Source organism: Plasmodium relictum (assembly GCF_900005765.1).
Source record: "Plasmodium relictum strain SGS1 genome assembly, chromosome: 13".
NCBI classification, from domain to species: Eukaryota; Apicomplexa; class Aconoidasida; order Haemosporida; family Plasmodiidae; genus Plasmodium; species Plasmodium relictum.
The window spans coordinates 1052085-1075066 of NC_041691.1; the positions used below are offsets into that span (position 1 = coordinate 1052085).

The following is a 22982-nucleotide window of genomic DNA, read 5'->3' on the forward strand; positions in this document are numbered from 1 at the left end:
TAATAAATGTTATAAATAAAAATGAGATACTGTATTATCTTTAATAAATTATTTAAAAACAATTCATTAAATATATAATCACTATGATATAATATTTAAATATAAATTTTACCAAAATTAATTTTACATATTTTACAAGATATAAATATTTAAAAATAATCATTATTCAAATAAAAATGCGAAAATGAACAAGAATAATATATGATTGTCTGATGTATTATATTATTTAGACAATTCACAAAAAAAAAAAAAAAGTAAAATAAAATAAATTAAAATAAAATGAAATAAAATAAAATTAAAAAAAATATGTTATGCATATATAAAAAAACATTTAAAAAAAATTTTGTCAATTATAAAATATTTTATTTTAAATTATTTAATTCATTTATATATATATATATATATATTTTCCTTAGATACATTGAATTTGAAATAATGATAAAATATCATTTGTAAAATTTTAAAAATATAATATTTCTTAAGTTCATAAAATTATAAATATAACAATAATATTAAAAAAAAAAAAAAATATATTAAATTTATATAATGTTTTTAAAGACTTTTTATGTGTTGTAAATTTTTTTTTTTTATGATATTAAATTTTATGTATATTTATAATAATGTATTTATAAACATTAAGATATTATTCCTCCTATTAATTTATAAAATTTTTTTTTTTTTTTTTATATGTTAAAGAATTTTTAAAACTATTTTTTTTTTTATGATAATAAAAAAACTTATTAAAAAATTAAAAAAATATATTACAACTTCAAAAAAATATTTCAAAGGTGTCTTTTTTTGTTTTAGATTGAAATAAAAAATATTTTTAATAGAAAAGTTTATATATTCTTTTTTTTTTTTTTTTTTTTGGTATATGATAGTATTTTAATTCATAAATAATTGTTTTCTATGTTCTAAGCATATTTCTATATATTTTATATATATATATGTAATATTTGTTTTAAGATATTTTTTTATAATGTAAAAAAGGGTGAGTATCATAAGAATATACATAAATTATTTATATAAAATGTATTTTTAGAGAAATTTAAAAAAATATGAAGAGTTGAATTTTAATTATTTTATTTAAAAGGAAAATTAAAAATGTCATGAATAATATATTTTTTTTAATGAATATGAAAAATACAAAAAAAAAAAGAAATATAAGTTCATATATATATAATGAGTGCAAAATAAGATTAAGATTTATTTAACATATCTTTTAATTTTTGTAAAATATAATGTTTTAAGTTAGGTTGAGTAAAGTAGTCAGCAGCATATTCATATATATCGTCTGGTTTTTCTTTTAATACATCTGATAGAAATATTTGAATTATGTATTTTAGAACTTTATTTTTTTTTAAATACATTTCATTTTGTATTATTTTATTTATTTTTAAATTTTCGGCTTCTTCTTTTTGTTCTTCAGACAGATCAAATAAGAAAATTTTTTTTTTTTCTGATTTTTCTTTATCACATTCTTTTTTAAACACGATATTCTCAGGTTTTTCTATAAATTTTTTTTTTTTTGTAGTAGTATAAAGATAAAATGTATTGTGTTCTTTATATATATATTTTTTTTATTATGGATATATTTAATATGACATTGTATAAGATACTTTGATTAATATTTTACAAATAATGTTTTATTTTACAAAAAAGTTTTCACTACATATACTATTTAGTTTTATTTATATTACTAAAGTAACTTTTATTTATTATTATATTATTAACCATAAACAGAATTATTAAGATTATTAGTCAAAAAATAATTTTCTCCCTTTTTTTGAAAATTAAAAGATGAAGAAATATTTTCATTTAAAGAAGGAGGAATATTAAGATTTTTATCTGCATCATTTTTTAATGTATTTTTTGATGTATTTTCTAGAAATTTTCTAGAATGATTTTCTAATGTGTTTAATCTTAGCATTTATGAAATAATAATAATATTTTTCTTTTTTGCTATATTAAGAAAATTTAATATACTAGAAAAAATAAAGTTTTAAATATAAAATAGGTAATTAACTATTTTCAAATATATTAGATATTATTATTTTTTTTTTAATTTCTTTTTTATAATTCTATATATGAGAATGTTATATGAGAAATATATAGCATTAAAAAAAAATATTAACTTTTATTATTCTTATTTTAATAATATTTCATTATAAATTTCTATTTTTGTGTGTAAATATTTCATATATGTATATACATATATTTTTAAATGCAAAAGTAAAAAGAAAATTAAAATTTATTTTATACAAATGGAAAATTATAATATTATTACAAGTATAAGTTAATAATTTATATTTTATTTTAATTATTAAAAAGTTATATAAGTATAATTATCACAATTATTATTAAGTCACATTTTTTATTATTTTATATATACATTTTACAATGATAAAGTTTTAAAATAAATATAAACAATATAGTACAATTAATCGAATATTTTATAAAATTTTTTTAAAGCAATGAAAGGATTAAATATAATAGATACGTTAATGTATCTATATAAAGACAAAAAAAAAAAAAAAAAAAAAAGGTACATTTTTGCAACAAAAACAAAATTTTATATGATAATAAAATAGTTCAGAATATATATAAAATGAACATTATTTGATAAAAAAAATAAAATAAAACAACTTAAATTTAAGGGTAATTACAAAAACAACAATTAAAACAAATTTATTAAATATTTCATAGGAAATAAGCTAAAAATTAAATTAATAAAAAAAATATATATATATAATTAAAAATTTTTTTTTTTTTATATAAAATATATAAATTTATATACACACGCATTAGTTTTCATAAAAATTTATGCAGTACTTTTCTTTTGCATTTTTTTTTTTTGAAAATTGTGAGTATATTTCAAATTATTAGCTTGAGAAATATCATAATGATGACTGGATAATGCTTTGGAATTTTTAAAATATTGAAGAAATTTTTTTAAAAAGCTTGCTATCATCCATTCATCTATTTGATAATAAAATGCAATTAAAATGTGAATATACATATAAGTATACTGTAAAATAGATTGTAAAACATCTATCGTTATTTTAAAAGTACTACATATAAAAGAAAAATTATTTTCTTCCAAATACATATATAATAAAATAGACATATACAATTTACAGTATTTTCCTTGAAGTGCATTATCATTGAAAAATAATTTTTTTTTGTTATATATATTTTGATTTTTTAAATTTAGCATATTTATTATATCGCTATCAAATTTTAATATTTGAAAAATTATATTTCTTGTGTAATTATCAGAAATCATTGATATTAAATTTTTTAAAAATGGCAAGTTATAATTAAACGATGTGATGTTTATATTACAAGAAGAACATAAATAACATAAATGAAAATTATTATATAAAAATATTTTTTCAAAACTTTTTATTTCATTTAATAATTCTATGCCATATGATAACGTGAAGTTACTTATGCATAACGATTTGCAAAAATTAGTTATTTCAAAATTTTTATTTTTTATTTCTATACATTTATGTTTCAGTAAATTATTTATTACTTTATGTATTTCTTCCTTTTTTTTGTTATAAAAAAATATTTCTTCTTCTGTTAAATCTTTTATATTTATTTCGAAAAGTTCTCTATAATTATTCCCTCTTTTTTTTTCTTCTTCATTCAAAAGAGAAATTAATAATTCTTTTTTTTCTTCTCGCTTACTACTTACAACTTCATTATAATACAAAGAAAATGATAGCATGTGAATAATATTATTAAAAGATAATTTTTGATAATATAAGCATATAAATTCAATAATGTATTTTTCAAGAGATTCTAAAGAATTATTCATAGTACTTTTTATATTTGTAAAATCTTGCTTAAAAACTTCTAACAAAGTTTTTTCATGCTCTTTTTCAACTATAATAATTGAGTCTCCTTTTTTTAATCTAGCAGCGCGACCAATCATTTGTTTATATTGGGTAATAGATAAAAAATGTTGAGCAATAAAAGGGGAAGATATGATAACCCTATCAACTAGTAAATTTAATCCAACTGATAAAGTTGATGTACAAGTTAATAAAAATAATGTTTTTTCTTTAAAAGATATTTCAAGTAACTTTTTAACAGAGATATTGATGTCACTATGGTAGTAACAAATTCCATTACTTATTAATTTATTCATTTTATTATATATGTGCTTATCAATAAGAAATATTTTCTCATTTAACTTTTTTCTTTTTATTTGAGTATCTTCAGAAGTCTTATGATAAGGATTAACATTTAGAAATTTATTTATTATATTAATGTAAAATTCACAATTTTTTTTAGTAGAGCAAAATATCAATGTGTTTAAATTGTTATCTAAACTATGAATAGAAAGACACAATAATGAATGAATTAAACTATTATTTAAAATTTTATTTTTGTTTATTAAGAACGAATGAATTTTACTTTTTGTATTGAACTGACTAATGCATTTACTTTCATTATTACTATTAGTAGTAATATCATTAATATTATTATTAGTACTGCTATTATTGTTGTTATTATTATTGTTATTATATAATTTGAAAAAATCATAAGTATTACAAAAATAAGAAAAGTTTTCTTTTTCTTTTTTAAAAATATCATAATTACATATATAGTGCTCTTTTATTTCTTGAGGTCTATATGATGAAATATATATTTTTGCGTTTAACCATTTTTTTAAGATAGGAATATTATTTAACGTTCCACTCATACATATAATTTTTATTTTCGCTGAATTTTTATTTAAATATAAAATTTTTGAAATAATATTTTCTATATAAATCCCTCTTGGTTCTTCATTTATTAAATGAAATTCATCAATTATTACTATATAGCTATTATTACAATTTATTTTTTTTTTATTCATATAGTTATTCAATTTTTCATATGTGCATAAAATTATATTATTATCATCCATTTCACTACCTATTTTTATATTGGTATTTTTACATATTTTTTTAAAATAGTCTATTTTTTCATTTATTAAAGAATTTAAAGGTAATAAAAAAAATATACATTCTATTTTTTCAACTTCTTCAAAGGCAAAAATTTCAGCTACTAAAGTTTTTCCTCCTGAAGTTGGTGCTACATATATAAAGTTTTCCCCTTTATCCCAATCAACTGTTTTTAATTTACTTAAACATTCATCTTGCCATTTATATAATTCATTTATGTTTTCTTTCCGATAATTTTCTAAAACTTCTTTATTTATATTATATTTATATAAATTATAATTGTTTTCATAACAATTATTAATCATATAATTATTTGTTTCATTTAGTTTTTTTTTTTTTATTAGTTCAGTTTCATTTTTTTTATAATTTCTTTTTCTTTCAATTAAATTTTCGAGATCTGTCATCCAACCTATATTCATTATTATATACACATGTATATATATATATATATATATTAAAATAAATTTAAAATTTCATTTTTACAATTACAAAAACAAAAATTAAAAAATATATATTTATGCGAATAATTAATTTTCAAATTAAAATTATATAAAACCTTTTTTTTTTTTTATATTTTATTTTAATATTATGTGTAATTTTTTTTTTTTTTTCATTTTTTTTATTAAATGTAATTGAACATATACATTTTAAAAGTATAATGTTATTTAATTTCATTGAAGTTTGTAATACTTAAAAGTGTAAGTGAAGAATAATGCATTAGTTTTAAATTAATTTTAAATTCTACTTAATTTTCAACAAAAAATATATAACCATAATGCTTTTTTTACAATTCATTGTTTTATGAAAAGAAAAACTTAACATTTTTTTTCTAAGAACAATTACCATATCATGGATCGAAAGCAAAATGAAAATTTTAATGAAAAAGGTTACATATATTTAAAAAAAAAAAAAAAAATATAAAAATATAACAAAATTTTGTAATTTCTAACTTATTTATTTTTTTCTTCTTTTGGTTATTGCTCTTTGTTTTAATATTATTAATTAAAAATATAAAAAATAATAATTAAAAAAAAAAGCTATTTTTACAAAAAGCTTTTTACTTTTTATAAATACATAAATTTTAATTTAAAAAAAAAAGAGGGAAAACGAATGGATAGTTAATATTCAAATGAAAGATTTCTGTATATAAAAAAAAAAATATATATATATATATATATCTGTCTATATATATGTAGATATATATATGAAACATTAATAAATTACAACATTTCTATAAAATAGATATAAATTATTGTTTTTATTTTTTTTTCTATTTGTATATATATATGTATTGCAGAAATTCAAAGTTTTTTTAATGAAATAGACAACTTATTTAATGAAGAAGATAATAATAATTCTGTGAAAAAAGAAGATGAATTAAATGAAAAATGTTTTCAATTAATTAAAAAAAAGAAAGATAGTGATAAATTATCTATTCAATCTAAATTAAATTTATTCATTGAAGAAGTAGAATTTATCAACAATGTGTTAGATACATATGAAAAAGAAAAAGAAAAAAGTGAAAATGAAAATTTTTTGAAGAAGGATGGAATTAATGAATCTGAAGATATTTTAAATGATCTAATTTATTTAGAGTTGGGTTTAAAGGATTCTGAAAATACAAATGAAGTTATTTAAGAAAAAAAAGAAAAAATTAAGATATTATAGCTTATATTTAAGTTTTTTTTTTTTTTGCTTTTTATATTATTATAAAATAATCATTTGCTTATTTATTAATTTTTTTTTAGACCAAAAAGCTATTAATAAAAATTAGTGAAAATTTATATAAAATAAAAAGTAAAGAATTTATTTTAACAATTAAGAAATCGTTAGATATAAGAATAGTATGTATCTTATAAAGAAAACAAATTGCCATATTTATATATACTTTTTCTTATTTCCAAATATTGTTATTCTATAGTATAATAAATATGTTTTTATATCATTAAAATGCATGTATTTCTACTTTTTAGAATGATTTTCGGAAAAATGAAATTAGTGAAGAATATTTTTCAAAAAAAATAAATGAAATATATTTAGACACAAAGGTAATAATGAATAAACTATATATATATATTTTTTATTTTTAGATATAAGTGTATAATAAAAATATGTATACTTTGTAATTTCATATATTATCTAATATCGATTTTCATTTCTTATTTTTTAGAATCAGTTAGATCATGAAATAGCTGAAGAAGAAAAAAAATCGAAAGACAATATTATTGAGATTTCAAAAAATATTTTAAAAGATTCAACAAGCAACTTAGTGGATATGAACTCAGAAAGTAATTTAATTCAATCATTTCCTTTGAAAGAATGTAATAGTAAAATTTATAAAAATGAATGGGACACAATAAATACAAATGATAAAATAAAAGAAAAATCAACAAGTAACAATAATTCATATATATATGATAAACAAATAAAATAAGTTAAAAAAAGTAAATAAATAAAATAAATAAACATATATATATATTTATATACATATATAAATATTATTTATTATATAGATAATAAAAATGCAGATAAAACAGCACATACTAAAAAGAATAAGAAGGAACAAAAAATAGAATCATCTAACTTTTTTCATAAAAAAAAAGTAAACACATATTTATAATATAAAATAAAATTTTGAATTGTAACCTAATATATTTACTTTTTTTATTTTATTTTTTTTATTACAATTTTTTTTTTTGTTTCATTTTATTTGACATTACTATAACTTCATTTGTTGTTTTCCATTATATTTCCAATATTTTTTTTTTTTTTTTGTTTAGTTAAAACTAGTAGAGAGATGGAATAAAGTAGCTGAAGAAACAAAATTATTGAATGATTATGATTCTAGTTATTAAATTAAATGTTAAAAAAGTTTAAAATAAAATGTATGTACATATTATATTATAATATACAACAGATGCATGCTAACATTAGTTTAGATATTTTTATATAGTTATCTATAAATTCTTTAATGTGTATATTTATTCATTTTTGAAATTATTTCTTTATTTGATATATTATAAAAAATTTGTAAAAACTACCTAGTATTACCGTATTTTATTTAAAATAATATCAATTTTTTTTTTCATTTCCAAAAAAAAAGAAATAAATTCAAATTATTTTGAAATTTTAGTATTATTTATATATATATATTTTTATTATAATTATTTTAATTTTTATTTTCTTTTCTCCATTTTTTCCTTTTTATTTTATTTTATTTAATTTTTTTTTTTTTTTTTTGCAGAACTTATATTTTAATGTTTTAATGCTTTATATAGTTACATAAATATGAAATAAGTTTCCATTTTATTCTATATGTTTTATTTTTAATTTTTTTTTTTTTTACTATTCATTAAAATTAATAATCTATAATGTATTCATGTAACTGAAACAATATTTTAATTTTCTTTAAGAATTTTAAAAAAGTTTTTATTAATTTTTTTTTTTAATATATATTTTTGTTTTTAACATTTATTTTAAGTATTAAACTTATTTTTTTTCATTTTTGTATAATCCGTTGTTAAAAAAATGATAAGAAATATTTTAAACAATGGAAAAAATAGAAGCATATTAAGCATATTGAAAGAGAAAGAGAAGTGTTATAATATAACAAGATTTAAAAAAAATTTAAATTATTTTCACACAATTAATGAAGCAGTTGAAAAAGAAGAAAGTAATTGTTTTACTAGACATAAGTATGTTGATTTCTTTAGAGATGAAACTAGAAATATTGGAATAATAACATTTAAAGATATGAATGATAAAAAAAATATTTTTCATGAATTTTTAGATGAATTAAAAAATGTGATAGAGCATATAAATAACATATTATCTAATGAAGAAAATAACACTTTTTATATAAAAGAATTTAAGAATAAGGATAATTATTTGATAAAAAATATAAAAAACAGAATTCCTTATTATGATAATAAGTTAAAAATAATAATTATTAATAGTGTAATAAATAATAATAACACTTTTCTAAATTCATTAGATTATAATTCTTATTTAAAAAATGATGAAGAAACAAATGTAAATATATCTAATTCCTTTAGATATTTATGTAATAATATCCAACACTTACCACTTATAACAATAAGTAATATAAATGGATTATGTTTAAACAGTGGAATTGATTTCATTTTATCTACTGATTTTAGAATCTCAAAGCAGGAAAGCAAATTTGGATTTGACAAAACTTATATTGGCTTATTTCCTTATGGTGGTAGCACTCAAAAACTGTTTAGGAATATTCCTATGAATTATTCAAAATATTTATTATTAACTAATCAAATAATAAACGCCAATGACGCATTAAAAATGAATTTAATTGATATATGTTTGAACAATAATGAAGAATTTTTCATAGATAATTCTAATGTTTCATTTGAAGATAATTTGTCTAATAAAGAAAAATTTTGTATTTTAAAAGAAAACATAATAAAATATTTTCAAGATATTTTTAAGCATAAAACACTTCAAATGAAAATAGACGATGATAGTTTTATATTTACTCTATTTTTTTCATTTCAATTTTTATTTATTCCTACATATGTTTTACAAAATATGAAGTTAAGTATAAATGAAGGGATTTCATTAAACGATGTTAACTCTTACTTAGACTATGATAAAAATATTTTTGAAAGAAATATAAATTCTTCTCAACGATTAGATATCTTAAATTATATTAAAAAAAGAAACAAATGAATAAATACATTTCCTAATTCAAATAACAATAATTATTCATATAAAGAAGAGCAAGGAAAAAAAAAAATGTGTACGTGTAAAAAATGTATATATTTATTCATATTAAAAAATAAAAAAAAATTATTCTATTTTTTAAAAAATATGTGGACTTTTAAACTAATGTATAAATAAAAAAAAATATTGTAAAAAATTAACAAAATTATTACAATTTTTTTTTTTTTTTTAATTTTTATTACCTAGACTGATTATGATTTTTTTCATTTTTTGAAAAAACCTTGCCCGCTAGGAATATAGTTCGAAACACTTTTTTTTATTTTAAAAAAATTTCTTTTTTTTTTTTAAAAGAATATAATCTTTTAAACCATTTTTTTTTTTTTTTTTTGTGAGTTTAAGAAATCAAATATTTAATAAAAATTATATTTTAATTTAATGTAAACTCTTGTAGAATGAAAAAAAATATTCCCTCTTTTTTTGGTTTTCCTTAAATATTTCATTTGTAAATCTATTTAGGTTTATTATATATATATATACATTTTTAAATATTATATACAAAATATATATACATGTATATAATTGTTTTAATGATTTATTTAAAAATATTAAGATAATAAAAATAATTTATTATGACAAAAGTAAACACAATTTACTTAGGGATAAATCAATTTTTTTTCTTAATGTTTAATTTTATTACTATTGTAATGCTTATAAAAAAATATCAAAACATTTTTTTTTTGTCTCTATCCCATGAAGCATATATATTAACATTAATTTTATTTATAAAAAACTTATAAATAAAATAAAAATATATATGAGATTTAAAAATATAATTTTGTATACCCTTATAAAAAAAAGAAAAAAGAATTATATATTTGTCTTTTTTCTAAATTTTTAAGGGATATAATTTATTTTAATTATATTTAAAAATTTCTTTTTTTTTTAGAATAAATAGATATATTTACGAAAATATATATATATATATATATATATATATATATATATACATGCATATTTATAATTTTATCTATATGAAAGTATGCTTCTATAAATAAATACATCACTATTTGCATACAACATAAAAAATTAAAGATATACAAGTACACATATATATATATGTTAATATAAAAAATATAATAAAAAAAAAGGATATATCTCTATATATTTAATAAGGAAATATAAAATTTTTATTTTTATTTTTATTTTTTTTCAGTTATATTCCTTGTCATCTTAATTTTATTTCAGTAACACAGACCAAGTTTTTTGAGTCATCATTAAAAAAATAAAATAATAAAAATAAAAATATACTCCATTAATTTATCAATTTTCTTTATATTAATATATTTTTAATTTTACTTATGTACGATCATAAAACGAGAAATTTGAATTAAAAAGTCAAAATTCAAGCTGGAAAATCAAAAAATGTTTTTTTCTAGCAAGGATTTATTTCTACGATATTTAAAAAAAAAAAGTATATAGTAGAACTCAAAATCTTGCAGAAATCTTTTACTATTTCTTACTATTATATTTTATAAATTATTTTAAAAGAAAAAATAATAAAAAGTTTTATATTATATATTTTATAAATTATTATTATACAGATACATATTTTATGGAATGCTTTTTATAAACTCGTAAAAAAAAAAATCAGTTTTTTTTTTTCATCATTATTTTCTTCAGACCCGAAAGGCTTATAATGAAAAAAATTTTCATCAACTTTTTTTTTTTAAGAAAAAATTTATATATATTTTTCCATTTTGTACAAATGAAAATATAATTTTATTTTGTATTATTTAATAATGTTACATTTTTCACAAAAAAAAAAATAGAAAATAAAAAAAATAAATAAAATTATAAAAAAAAAATAAATGTGAATGTAAATATAAAAAAAAATAATAAAAATAAAATAATAAAAATAAAATATATAAATAAAAAAAAAAAATAAAATAAAAATAAATTTAAAAAAAAAAAAAATAAATATATGTATATATATAAAAAAAAATATTAAAAAAAAAAAAAAAAAAATAAAATAGCTAGTAGATAAAAAACTAAAAAAAATGTTATGTCGGTACCTTAACGGAGAAAAACATACAATAAATAAAAAATTTCAATTTTTTTGAAACTTTTTTTTATATTTATCTTTTCGTTTTATTCACACGGTGGTTACATAAAAATAATTTAAAAAGCATTAAGAACCACTCAATCTCATGTATGCTGCTAAATATATTTAAATTAAAATCTTAATTTTCTTTGTTATTTAAAATGTTAAAATTTTTTTTTTCTTATTGTATTTATATATATTATATGTGTATATAAAATATTTAAATTTCATATGAAAATATTTTAATCACTCAATAAAAGAGAAGATATTTTTTTTAAAATATGTATATATATTCTTATAAGATGTATTCCTATAATTATAGGTAGTTGTTTTTTTTATTAACATTTATATGTTTCTTTTTATGAAAAAAAATATTATAAAATTATTTCATTTGAAGAAAATTCATTAATTTGACATACAGAAATTCTTCTATAATGTATTTCCTAATTTAAACAATACAACAAATATTATATTTTTTGGATATATGAAAACTCTATATAAATTTTGTTTTTCATAATTTTTTTATCACAAAATAGTTTTTAAGTGTTTCATTTTAATTAAAAAAATAAGAATACATAAAATGCTTAAAAGCAAATGAAAATTTAAATTTTCATTTCTCTTTAATATAAAAAAAAATTAAAATAATAATATATATATATAGAGAGAGAAAAAAATATATAAATAAAAAAAAAATGCAATATTTTTTCCATTTATTTTTTTTTTTTTTCCTATCAAATTTAAGGTTATTTTCATATATATTATTATTCTACTTATCCTTTTATTTTTTTAAATTAAAATATACTTTTTCTCTCGGCTTACAAAGTATTATATTTTTGGTACGTATTTTACTTTTCTCTTTTTTTCAAATCAAAAATTGCAAAAAAACAAAAAAAAAAAGAAAATTAGTAAAAATAGATAACATAATTCTCAAGTGTCTTTACATGAAATTTAATAATCTACTATATTTAATGCAAATTTTCCTAATAAAGAATTAAAAAGTAAAAAAAATTATATTGAATAATGCTATTATTAAAAAAATATATATATATAAAAATATATAAAAAATTAAAATATATTATTCAAATAAAAATGTATTGAAAATAATTATATTCAGAAATTTGGTTTTTCTTCAACATAAAAACTCAGACGGCACTTCCTCAAGGTTTTCATCATTATAATTATTAACAATATGCATTTTTTTTTTTTTTTTTTGCTAATATATAAAGAATAATATATTGCTAATATATATATATATATATATATATATATGTTTATATATATAAATATAATAAAAATATATTAAGCTGTATTCATATATGCGGCCCACTAAAAAAAATGTCAATTTAGAAGTGGTTCCTAAAATTATGAACTTATTTTAGCTGATTTCTGGCAGTTAACAATAAATAAATAAAAATTAAAAGTCACTGTGGTAAATCAGCACATATATATATATATATATATATATATATATATATATATATATATATATATATATATATATATATGTATGTGTATATATATATATATTTTATTTTACTTTATAATTTAGAGGAAATTTCTTTTTTTTTTGCTTCTTCAATTTTTTTTGCTTTATCCTTCATTTTCTTTAATAACATAGATTTGGCACTCATTTTTTGTCCTCCCCATTTTCTTCTTATTTCAACATTGTTATTAAAGTTTTCTTTGCATATATTACAAAAATATTCTAATTTTTCTTGATCTTCTTTTGATACAGCTTCTATACATACAGCAGTTGCATTTTTTTTATGTACTAATTTTCCTAAAATAGCTTTATTCTTAACTATACAGTAAGGTACTTCTTTCAATCTACATAATGTTGGCAAAAATAAAACAAGTTCAATTGGTGATACGTCATTAGCTATAACAACAAGTTTTGCTTTTTTATTTTCAACTAATTTGGTTATGTGATTTATTCCATATTTAACAAATAAAGGCTTCTTTTCCTTAGTCACAACTTGATTTAAAGCATCTTCTGCTTTTTTTAATAATCTTTTTTTTTTCTCTGCCTTGGATTCTGGTTTATATGCTTTTAAAAAGTTCATCAAATCTTGAGTCTAAAAAAGTTAATATAAATATAAATTTGCAATTGTTAAATATTCTAAAAAAAAAAAAAATGAAAAAAAAAAAAATTATACTTGACTCTTCGAAAGAACATGATTAAATTGATTAATTGAAGGAGGAACTTTTAATCTTTGTAGTAATATTTTTTTTTTTCTTTGGATTCGAATAAACCTTGGCCATTTTACATATTTTGATAAATCTTTTTTTTGTCGTACACCAACACCAATTATGTTACTTCTCTTTTTTTTTTCAAAAATTAATGGATTGCTTCTAATTCCCTTTTTCTTTTCCTTTTTTATTTCTTTCTTTACAGTTTTTTTAGTACTTAATGGGCATGGTGCTGGTGTTTTTTTTGAAGGTTTTTTTTCTCTTTTTTCTTTCACCTGCGATAAAAAAAGTATTGAGAAACAAAAAAAAAAATATCAAATGTTTTTTATGTAAGCAAAATTTTCTTTCTTTTTATGTAAAAAAAAAGTATTTTTATTTATAGATTTTATATTATTATCAATACGAAAATTTACCATTTTGCAAAATTAAAATATGTTTGTAATTAAAAATATATGAAAATTTCTATATTTTTTATGTTTTAATTATTTTTTTTTCGTTCTTTTTTTGATATGTAAATCTTTTTTCTTTTATAAGTATAAATAATTTAAAAATAAAAATAAAAGTTTTACTATAAAAAATAAAAAAAATATGAAATATTCATGAAATAATTAAAAAAATATATATAATTTATAATAGTTTATATATATACCCCATGTATGTTACAAATTGCATATGCATATTTAAAAAAATAAAATTACATTTATTTTATTCCCATAACATATTTTCATAAAATAAAATTATATAAAAAAAAAAAAAAAAAAAAAAAATATTTATATATACATATATATATATATATTACAACACAAAATGTAAACATATAAATATATATATATATCTTTTTTTTTCAATAAAAACTTAGTAAAATTCACTAATGTAGGTGATTCAAGCGGTGCTTCAAATTCCAAAAGGATATGTTATTTTAAATATGTAATTTTAAAAATTTATTTTTAATTTTTAATTTTATTTTTACTTCGACTTTATTTTTATTTTTTTATTATATACACCCAAAGAAATTAATATTATTTTTAGTAATCTATCTTGTGAAAAAAAAAGAGATGGTTAAATTATTGGATAACATAAAGTGCCAGGTATATTAATTTTTTTTGCATCCATTTCATTTAAATGAATATTTTTCTTTTTTATTATTTTTTTTAATTATTGATACTTTTTATTTGTATTATAATTTTATTTAAATTGTATAACATATAAAAATATTAACATTTATAATTAAAAAAACCCAAAAAAATTTAATAAAAATAACAAATATACATATTTTTAATTTTAATAAAGAGTATATAAGCTTTCTATATGTGCCTTCAAGTTACATTTATTTTCTTGTAATATAGAATAATATAAAAGTAATCAAAGTGCACATAATAAAAATATAATAAATATATATATATATATATTTTTTTTTTTTGTAATATGTAAAGTACTCATTTATTAATGCAATTTTGTTTTATATATTAATTATACTGATTTACATATTTATATTTTTATTAGTAGTAAGATACTTTTATAAAAATATCATATTAATATATATGCCCTTATATATATATATTTTTTTATATATATTTGTTCATTTACATGTATATTATTATCATATATATGTATATATATACTTTAAAAAAAAAATTTTTCATTTTTTTTTTTTATTGAACATATAAATATGTATACATATATTTTTATATGTTAAGATCTGAAATTTATTGACGTTGAAAAATATTTTAAGTTTATATTTTTTCAAATTTATTATTATTTTTAATATAATTTTTTTTTCTTTTTTTTATTAGCTTATGTATTTAATTACAAAAAAATATATTTTTTTGTAAGTAATTTCATTATTATCTATATTTTAAGAACTTTATTTTTGAAAGTTATTAAAAAACAAAAAAAAAAAAAAGGAAAAGAAGTATAAGAAAAAAATTTTAAAAATGGCATATGTTAAAGTTGTTAAAAATAAAGCATACTTTAAAAGATACCAAGTGAAATATAGAAGAAGAAGAGGTATATATTTTTTCCTTTTTTTTTTTTTTTCATTTTTTCTTAAACATTATATTTTTATATGCCTTAAATAAGTATAATATGTTCATGATTTATTAAATTGTTGTGACAAATATTTTATTCGAGGCTAGAAAAATGTTTATCAATGATAAAACGAGTTATGCTTTTTTTTTTTTTATAAGTTGCTGACTCACCTGACATTGAAACAAAAAATAATATTATTTTCATTTTTTTATATTTTATATGTGTATATATTTTATAAGAAAACATATATATATTTATGTGTGCATTTTTTTTTTTTATTTATTAGAGGGAAAAACCGATTATAGAGCTAGAAAAGCTTTAATATTACAAGACAAGAATAAATATAATGCACAAAAATTGAGATTTGTTGTTCGTAAAACAAACAGTCAAATTATTTGCCAGATAGCTACTGCACATATTGAAGGAGATAAAATTTTAGCTGAAGCAAAATCTAAGGAATTAACAAAATATGGAATACCAGTTGGATTAAAGAATTATGCTGCTGCTTATGCAACTGGACTATTATGTGCTAGACGATTTTTAAAATCATTAAATCTAGATAGTCAATTTGTTGGTGTTGAAAAAATTACTGAAGAAGTAGAAGATAAAGAAGAAAAGGAAGATGAAGATTCAAGAAAACCAATTAAAGCATATTTAGATGTTGGTATAACCATGACAACTACTGGTAATCGTGTTTTTGCCGCATTAAAGGGAGCATGTGATGGAGGATTACATATCCCTCATGGAAACAACAGATTTCCAGGTTCAAAGAATGAATTTAATCCTGAACAATTAAGAAAAAATATTTTAGGTATACATGTAGCTGAATATATGAAAACTTTAAAAGAAGAAGATAATGAAAAATATAAAGCACATTTTAATGATTACATACAAAATAAAATAGATCCAGATAATATTGAAAAAATGTATTTAGATGCCCATGAAAAAATTAGACAAAATCCAGAAAGAAAGGAAAAAAATAAAGATAAAACTAAAAAATTTCAATCTAAACATGAAAAACCTAAAAAATTAAATGCTAAAATTAGAAAGAAAAGAGTCAAGGAAAAGGTAAAAAAAAAAAAAAAAGGAATTACATAAAATAAACCATCTATATATATATATATATATATATATATATATATATATATATATATATATATATTATAATAATATCTATAAAAACATGATCTTTTGAATTAATTTTATAAAGAATATATATCGAAAATAAATTTAATATGAAAGATTTTTTATGATGATAAAACAGACCTGATTTGAAAAAAATTTGAGAATAAATTCTAATACTGAAAAAATCTTTTATATATATACATATACATATATATATATTATAATTATATCTCTAAAAAAATTATTGTTTGGATTAATTTTATAAAGAATTTATATCGAAAATAAATTTAATATGAAAACAGATATGATTTGAAAAAAAAATTTGAGGATAAATTATAATGCTGAACAAATCATATGTATATATATATATATATATGTATATGTAAATGTATTGCATATATTTTATAAATATTTTTTATTTTTCAGCTAGCAAAGTATGTTGAAAAATTACAATAAATAGAAGTGGTAATGTACTAAAATATTCAAAGGTAGCTTTTTTTTTTTTTTTTACCTTTTTTATTTATTTTATTTGATTTATCAATTTATTAAAAAGGAAAAAGAAAAATTTTATATATATATATATATTTTTTTTTAATTAAAATAAAGTAATATATTTATCATTATTATTAACTAGACTCCTTATATATATTTATTAAACAATTGCAAATTTATTATAAAAAAACAAAATCAGTATACTCCTTTTAAATAGTAAAATTTTTAGAATTGACATAAGTTGCTTATATAAGTATGTATATTTTTTTTTTTTTTTAATGATGATACTATAAAATATAATGGGTAATTTACGTCTGAAAATTATTGATGACCACATATAGACATCTGAAAAAAAAAAAAAAATATACAAATATAAGTAAAGAAATAAAACAAATTTCAAATTTTTTTTTTCTTTTTGTATATGATGAATAAAAAAATAAATAACTTTCGTTCTTCTGTATTCTAGGAAGTGAAGATAAATATATTGTCTGATACAAAAAAAGAAAAATTTATTGAATTTTTAAAAAAATATGTAATATATATGTAATAGTTGAATAATAAAAAAAAAATTTTGCAAATGATGAATAAAAAAATAAATAACTTTCGTTCTTCTGTATTTTTGGAAATGAAGATAAATTTAGTATCTGATGCAAAAGAAAAGAAAAAAAAATTTCATTTTTTGAAACTTAAGAATTTAGATAGTAAAAGAAAGTCATTATTCTTGAAAATTATGAAGTATAAAAAATAAATATACTTTTAATGAGGAAGTGTATCTCAATTTGCAAAAATTTCAACTTTATTGAAAATAAGAATATTCTATAAGAAAAACATTTGCATTTAGTTCATTGCTTCTTTCTCCCCTTTCCTTTTTTAATAAATTTTAAAAAAAAAAGTTACAGAAATTATCTGAAATTATTTTAATTTGCACAAAGTATTGTTTATTTTTGTGTAACTTTGTATAAAAAAAAATTTTTTTTTAAATTATCTACAAAATCGTAAATATATATAGTACACATAATATATTCTGAAAAGTTCAAAAATATTTTTATAATGTATATTTTTATTATTGAATTATTAGGTTTCAGAAATTATATGTTGTGAAAAATTTTTAAAATATAAATTTTAAAATATCTAAAAATATACATATAGAATAATTTTAAGGTTTTTTAAAAATGAATATAAAGGGATATGTATAATTAAATAAAGACTATTTTTTTTTTTTTAAATATTAAAGGGCAAAAAAAAAAAGAAAAAAAAGTTATTAGCATATTTAAATTATGAATACTTCAGTTGTAATTTTCCTCATCATATTTTTCTAAGCAGTATATATGAATTATTAATTTCTCTGAAAAGTAAGCAAAGCTTTTCTCAACTATAGGTGTATTACAAACATTGCAAATTCTAAACAAAATTATAAAAGAAACATAAGAATATGATAATAAAACATAAAAAGAATAGTATTTACTAAAATTTTTTTTTTTTTTTTTTTTTTTACATTTTGTCATTGATTAGAATTCTTTCTTCCTTTTTTTTTATTAAATCGTAAGAAATGTTTAAATAATGACTTTTTATTAAATTATGATAGACTTGTAAATTCATATTTATATTTAATTTTTTTTTCAAATTAAAATTTACAAAACTTGATATTTCTGAAATTTTCCATTTTTCTGGAATTATTTTAAATATATATATATTATCAAAATCATCATGATTAGAGTATTTATTTAATATATAGAGAATATATTTTTTGTATTGTTGTTTTTTTTCATCACTTAACTTGGGTTCATTATATTTATCAATGTAAACTTTAACAAGTAAAAAGAAAAAACCAGCAGAACGATTTTTAGAATTTTCGTAAACTTTGAAATAACTTAATAAATCTATTTCTCTATTCTTGTGTTTATCACCAAATAATTTTTCATATGAATCTTTCTTCTGTTTTTTTATTTCATTTTCTTTTTTTTTTTTAGTTATATTCTCACTGATATTAAAATTTGGTATATTACTATTATCACTGAAATCAGATACTGAATTACAAGAAAAATCAGAATTCATTTCTTCAAATGAATCATTTGAATAATTATCTATAAAATAATTTTCATTAAAATTTGTTATATCATCGCTTGAATTGCTTTCTTGCTCTTTAATAAGATGCAACATATAATCAAATTCATTCTTTTTTTTTTCTTTTTCATCTTCTTTCTCCTCTTCATTTTCACTATTTTTTTTTCCTTTTTTTTTTTTTTTCATTTTTGTCTTGATACTTTTATTCATACTAACGTAACTGTACTTGTGATATTCCTTAATTATATCCTTAATAAAATTTCCACTTATTTTTTTATTTTTTTTTTTAAAAAAATGTGTAGATGATTCAAGTTCTATTTCTCTGTTTTTTTTTAGTAATTCATAATATACTGTTTTATCATTATTATATATTCCAAAAAAAATTTTCTCATAATCTTCCTCACTAATTTTTTTAAAAATTTTTTTTAGTAAAAAATTATAATAATGGCAATATTTTTCACACATTAGAAAGTTCTCTTCTGACAAAATTGCAAGACTATCACTACAATAAAAAACAATTACAAAAAAAAATAAATAAAAAATTAAATAAATGAAGTGAATAACAAAAATATAATAAAATATATTAAAAAATTTTTATTTTGTATAAGTTATATATATTAAAATAAAACTTAACATAAATATATATATATATTTTAATTACTAGTGTCTGTGTATTTTTCCATATAATATAGCCTTAACTAAATTAAGTTTGGGGTCTTTTATTATTTGAATTAGGTAACTTGTATCAATAGGATAGTTAGAGTAGAGAATCTTAAGTAGTTTTCTTTTCCTGTAAAATAGACTCTTTTCCGTATCATTTATATACGATTCGGCTAAAGCAGTATTAATGTTTTCATTGTATTTATCATATTTCAAATAGCTTATAACATATTTTTGTATATAATATTTAATCTTTATATTTGATATTTTACTTTTTTCTAATTTTTTAAATATATTTAATATCTCATCAGGGCGTAATAAAAAATTTTTATTTATTATAAAATCAAAAAATAAATTTTCATTATGTTTAATTAAAAAGGGAAATGAGCATTCAAATAATTTTTTTATTTTGCTTTGCCCTATATTTATCATATGGACATTATCATTTAGAATAATTAATATATTATATATTTCTTTTAAAATAGCATTTAATGAATTATTTTTATCTATTTTACTTTTGAAATTTTGTTTTTCTAAAAACTTTATCCAAAATAAATATTTATCATTTTTTTCATTCTCCAGTTCTGTGTTTTTTACATAATCGTTTACATTTCCTGTTTCATTTGACGTTTCATTTTTAAAATTTTCTTCATTTATCTCATTTTTTTTATTATAATATTGAAGTATAAAATAACACATTTCAATAGCCTTTTCATAATATTCAAATCTTATATATATCAAAACAATTTCAATAAATTTATATCTACTTTGTAAAAAATCTACACATTCATCAATATTTATATTTAAATTCTTTGTTTTCATAATGAAATTAGAATAATTAATGTAATTGTTTTTAATCATCAATTTCAGTAAAATATTATCAATTAAATCGTGAATGTATAAATAATAATTATTATCCTTATGGCTTGTATCTATCTGCTTTTTTGAGTTATTCAAGCATATTGCTATATTTTCTTTATTTTCATATATATAACCTCTTTTAGATAGTAAATATTTAATTAAACAATTATTTGCAGTATATAATATTTTTTTCTTTATTTCATCTTTCTCATTAGATAAAGTACTATTTTTTTCTGCTTCTTCAATAAATAAATCATTTTTTTCATTAATGTAACTTGAATAATTATGATCTATTAATTCTTCTATAGTACACAAAGATGGCAAAAATAAATTAAAATGTTTATTTATATTTTCTTCTATTTGGGTTTTTTCTTCATTTTGTATTCTTCTTTTGCATTCTATGGAAAAATCATTAACCCAAAAAAATAATAAAAAAAAGATATTAATATCTGTTTTTTCAAAATGTAAAAATGCTAATGAAAAATTTAAATTTTTGAAATAATAATAGGCACATGCTTTATTATATTCACTTAAAATATTAACTCTGTCAGATTCTTTTTCGAAATTATAATTTTCAATTAATAAAAAACCTTTTTCTATTTGTTTTTGTTCAATACACATATATAAATATTTATATAATTCTATACAGCCAATAATTTTTAAACTTTTGTTATTTATCAAATAAATATTATTTTGTAAATAATTATAAGTTTTTGTTTTTGATAACATACTTAAATCATCTAATTTGTTTTCTTCAAAATCCTTATCATCTAATTTTCCTGATTTGAACTTTTTTTCTATATTTTCTTCAATAAAACTATTATTACTTTTTTCCTTACTGCTAGAAAATTCGAATAAGGAAAATAAGCTATTACTCATGTTACTATAGTTAATAACTATATCTAAGTAGTCGTTTAAGTCGATAGATTGCACATGTTGTTGATTATTTATATTATAAAAATTTATTATTCCTTTTGAATTTAAACAACATAAAAAGAAATGAAAAGCAGCAATGTGTTTAATGTTATCTGATAAAGTTATTGTATTTTTTTTTGAAGGCATTGAGGTATTTATATCATAAAATACCCCAATATTTAAATCACATACGATAAATATTTCATTCATATTAATTAATGTTATATATTTATAAGTTTGAGAATATTCATGGCTATATAAAAGAACTTTTTCATTATTTTTTAAATTTAATAAATAATATTTTTTATTTAGAGTTAAGAATAATGATTGCTTTACCCATAAGATGGATAATATATTATCAGAAAAATACATTTCTTTAAATGCTTTATAAGTTTCATTTTCATATTTATAAAAATATAACTTTTTTTTAGAAACTACTAATAACTCTGATTTATTACTTTCATTAACATAAAACGAGGAAACATGCTTACTAATTAAATTTAGTACTTGAAAATTAAAATTTTTTACAAGATATAGAAAATCATCTACCAAAATAATTATTGCAGATTCATTTTCATTTATTACAATTTTATTTATTATTTTATTTCCCTTAATTAAATAATTTTCCTCATATTTCAATTCAACTTTAGAATTTTCTTTATTTCTCCTTATTTGATATTTATATATGTGGCCATCTTTTGAACAGATATAAAAATCATCATTTAATAAACATGTAAAAGTTATATCATAATTTATATTAACATAAGCACTATCTACTTTAAATAAATCCATTTAATTAAATCATTTATATCTATATATATAAAGTATTTAATCTAATAAAATAGAAAATTATTAATAATATTTAGAATACATGTGCATATATG

The 22982-nt window shown here is 16.8% G+C and overlaps 7 protein-coding genes and 9 non-coding genes across 16 annotated transcripts; 7 read left to right on the forward strand and 9 right to left on the reverse strand.

Annotated features, from left to right (window-relative positions):
- Positions 1-1199: 1199 nt before the first annotated feature.
- PRELSG_1325700 (conserved Plasmodium protein, unknown function) lies at positions 1200-1930 on the reverse strand (the record flags this gene model as incomplete). The annotated part of the gene is made up of 2 exons (XM_028678795.1): positions 1200-1510; positions 1735-1930. 2 exons carry the CDS (start codon positions 1928-1930, stop codon positions 1200-1202), a joined length of 507 nt encoding a protein of 168 aa, XP_028535905.1.
- An 891-nt stretch (positions 1931-2821) lies between these two features.
- PRELSG_1325800 (DEAD/DEAH box helicase, putative) lies at positions 2822-5380 on the reverse strand (the record flags this gene model as incomplete). Its single annotated transcript, XM_028678796.1, has 1 exon — positions 2822-5380. The coding sequence occupies one exon, from the start codon at positions 5378-5380 to the stop codon at positions 2822-2824; it is 2559 nt and encodes an 852-aa protein (XP_028535906.1).
- A 430-nt stretch (positions 5381-5810) lies between these two features.
- Positions 5811-7816, forward strand: PRELSG_1325900 (conserved Plasmodium protein, unknown function; the record flags this gene model as incomplete). Its single annotated transcript, XM_028678797.1, has 7 exons — positions 5811-5847; positions 6259-6590; positions 6710-6805; positions 6935-7009; positions 7132-7354; positions 7475-7563; positions 7742-7816. The coding sequence occupies 7 exons, from the start codon at positions 5811-5813 to the stop codon at positions 7814-7816; spliced, it is 927 nt and encodes a 308-aa protein (XP_028535907.1).
- A 673-nt stretch (positions 7817-8489) lies between these two features.
- On the forward strand, positions 8490-9668 carry PRELSG_1326000 (enoyl-CoA hydratase, putative; the record flags this gene model as incomplete). Its single annotated transcript, XM_028678798.1, has 1 exon — positions 8490-9668. The coding sequence occupies one exon, from the start codon at positions 8490-8492 to the stop codon at positions 9666-9668; it is 1179 nt and encodes a 392-aa protein (XP_028535908.1).
- Positions 9669-9829: 161 nt separating this feature from the next.
- On the reverse strand, positions 9830-9972 carry PRELSG_1326100. The gene has a single exon (XR_003699281.1). It is a non-coding gene; the product is annotated as a small nucleolar RNA snoR31 (small nucleolar RNA).
- Positions 9973-10867: 895 nt separating this feature from the next.
- PRELSG_1326200 lies at positions 10868-10942 on the reverse strand. Its single transcript, XR_003699282.1, has one exon. It is a non-coding gene; the product is annotated as a small nucleolar RNA snoR30 (small nucleolar RNA).
- A 363-nt stretch (positions 10943-11305) lies between these two features.
- PRELSG_1326300 lies at positions 11306-11383 on the reverse strand. Its single transcript, XR_003699283.1, has one exon. It is a non-coding gene; the product is annotated as a small nucleolar RNA snoR29 (small nucleolar RNA).
- Positions 11384-12864: 1481 nt separating this feature from the next.
- PRELSG_1326400 lies at positions 12865-12942 on the reverse strand. Its single transcript, XR_003699284.1, has one exon. It is a non-coding gene; the product is annotated as a small nucleolar RNA snoR28 (small nucleolar RNA).
- Positions 12943-13065: 123 nt separating this feature from the next.
- On the reverse strand, positions 13066-13205 carry PRELSG_1326500. Its single transcript, XR_003699285.1, has one exon. It is a non-coding gene; the product is annotated as a small nucleolar RNA snoR27 (small nucleolar RNA).
- A 96-nt stretch (positions 13206-13301) lies between these two features.
- PRELSG_1326600 (60S ribosomal protein L7-3, putative) lies at positions 13302-14369 on the reverse strand (the record flags this gene model as incomplete). Its single annotated transcript, XM_028678799.1, has 3 exons — positions 13302-13838; positions 13920-14228; positions 14367-14369. The coding sequence occupies 3 exons, from the start codon at positions 14367-14369 to the stop codon at positions 13302-13304; spliced, it is 849 nt and encodes a 282-aa protein (XP_028535909.1).
- Positions 14370-15887: 1518 nt separating this feature from the next.
- PRELSG_1326700 (60S ribosomal protein L5, putative) lies at positions 15888-17562 on the forward strand (the record flags this gene model as incomplete). Its single annotated transcript, XM_028678800.1, has 3 exons — positions 15888-15960; positions 16268-17049; positions 17533-17562. 3 exons carry the CDS (start codon positions 15888-15890, stop codon positions 17560-17562), a joined length of 885 nt encoding a protein of 294 aa, XP_028535910.1.
- Positions 16018-16176, forward strand: PRELSG_1326800. Its single transcript, XR_003699286.1, has one exon. It is a non-coding gene; the product is annotated as a small nucleolar RNA snoR26 (small nucleolar RNA).
- PRELSG_1326900 lies at positions 17226-17291 on the forward strand. Its single transcript, XR_003699287.1, has one exon. It is a non-coding gene; the product is annotated as a small nucleolar RNA snoR25 (small nucleolar RNA).
- A 309-nt stretch (positions 17563-17871) lies between the features above and the next one.
- Positions 17872-17952, forward strand: PRELSG_1327000. Its single transcript, XR_003699288.1, has one exon. It is a non-coding gene; the product is annotated as a small nucleolar RNA snoR24 (small nucleolar RNA).
- Positions 17953-18170: 218 nt separating this feature from the next.
- On the forward strand, positions 18171-18251 carry PRELSG_1327100. The gene has a single exon (XR_003699289.1). It is a non-coding gene; the product is annotated as a small nucleolar RNA snoR23 (small nucleolar RNA).
- Positions 18252-18884: 633 nt separating this feature from the next.
- On the reverse strand, positions 18885-22890 carry PRELSG_1327200 (conserved Plasmodium protein, unknown function; the record flags this gene model as incomplete). Its single annotated transcript, XM_028678802.1, has 3 exons — positions 18885-18999; positions 19094-20164; positions 20324-22890. 3 exons carry the CDS (start codon positions 22888-22890, stop codon positions 18885-18887), a joined length of 3753 nt encoding a protein of 1250 aa, XP_028535911.1.
- Positions 22891-22982: the final 92 nt, after the last annotated feature.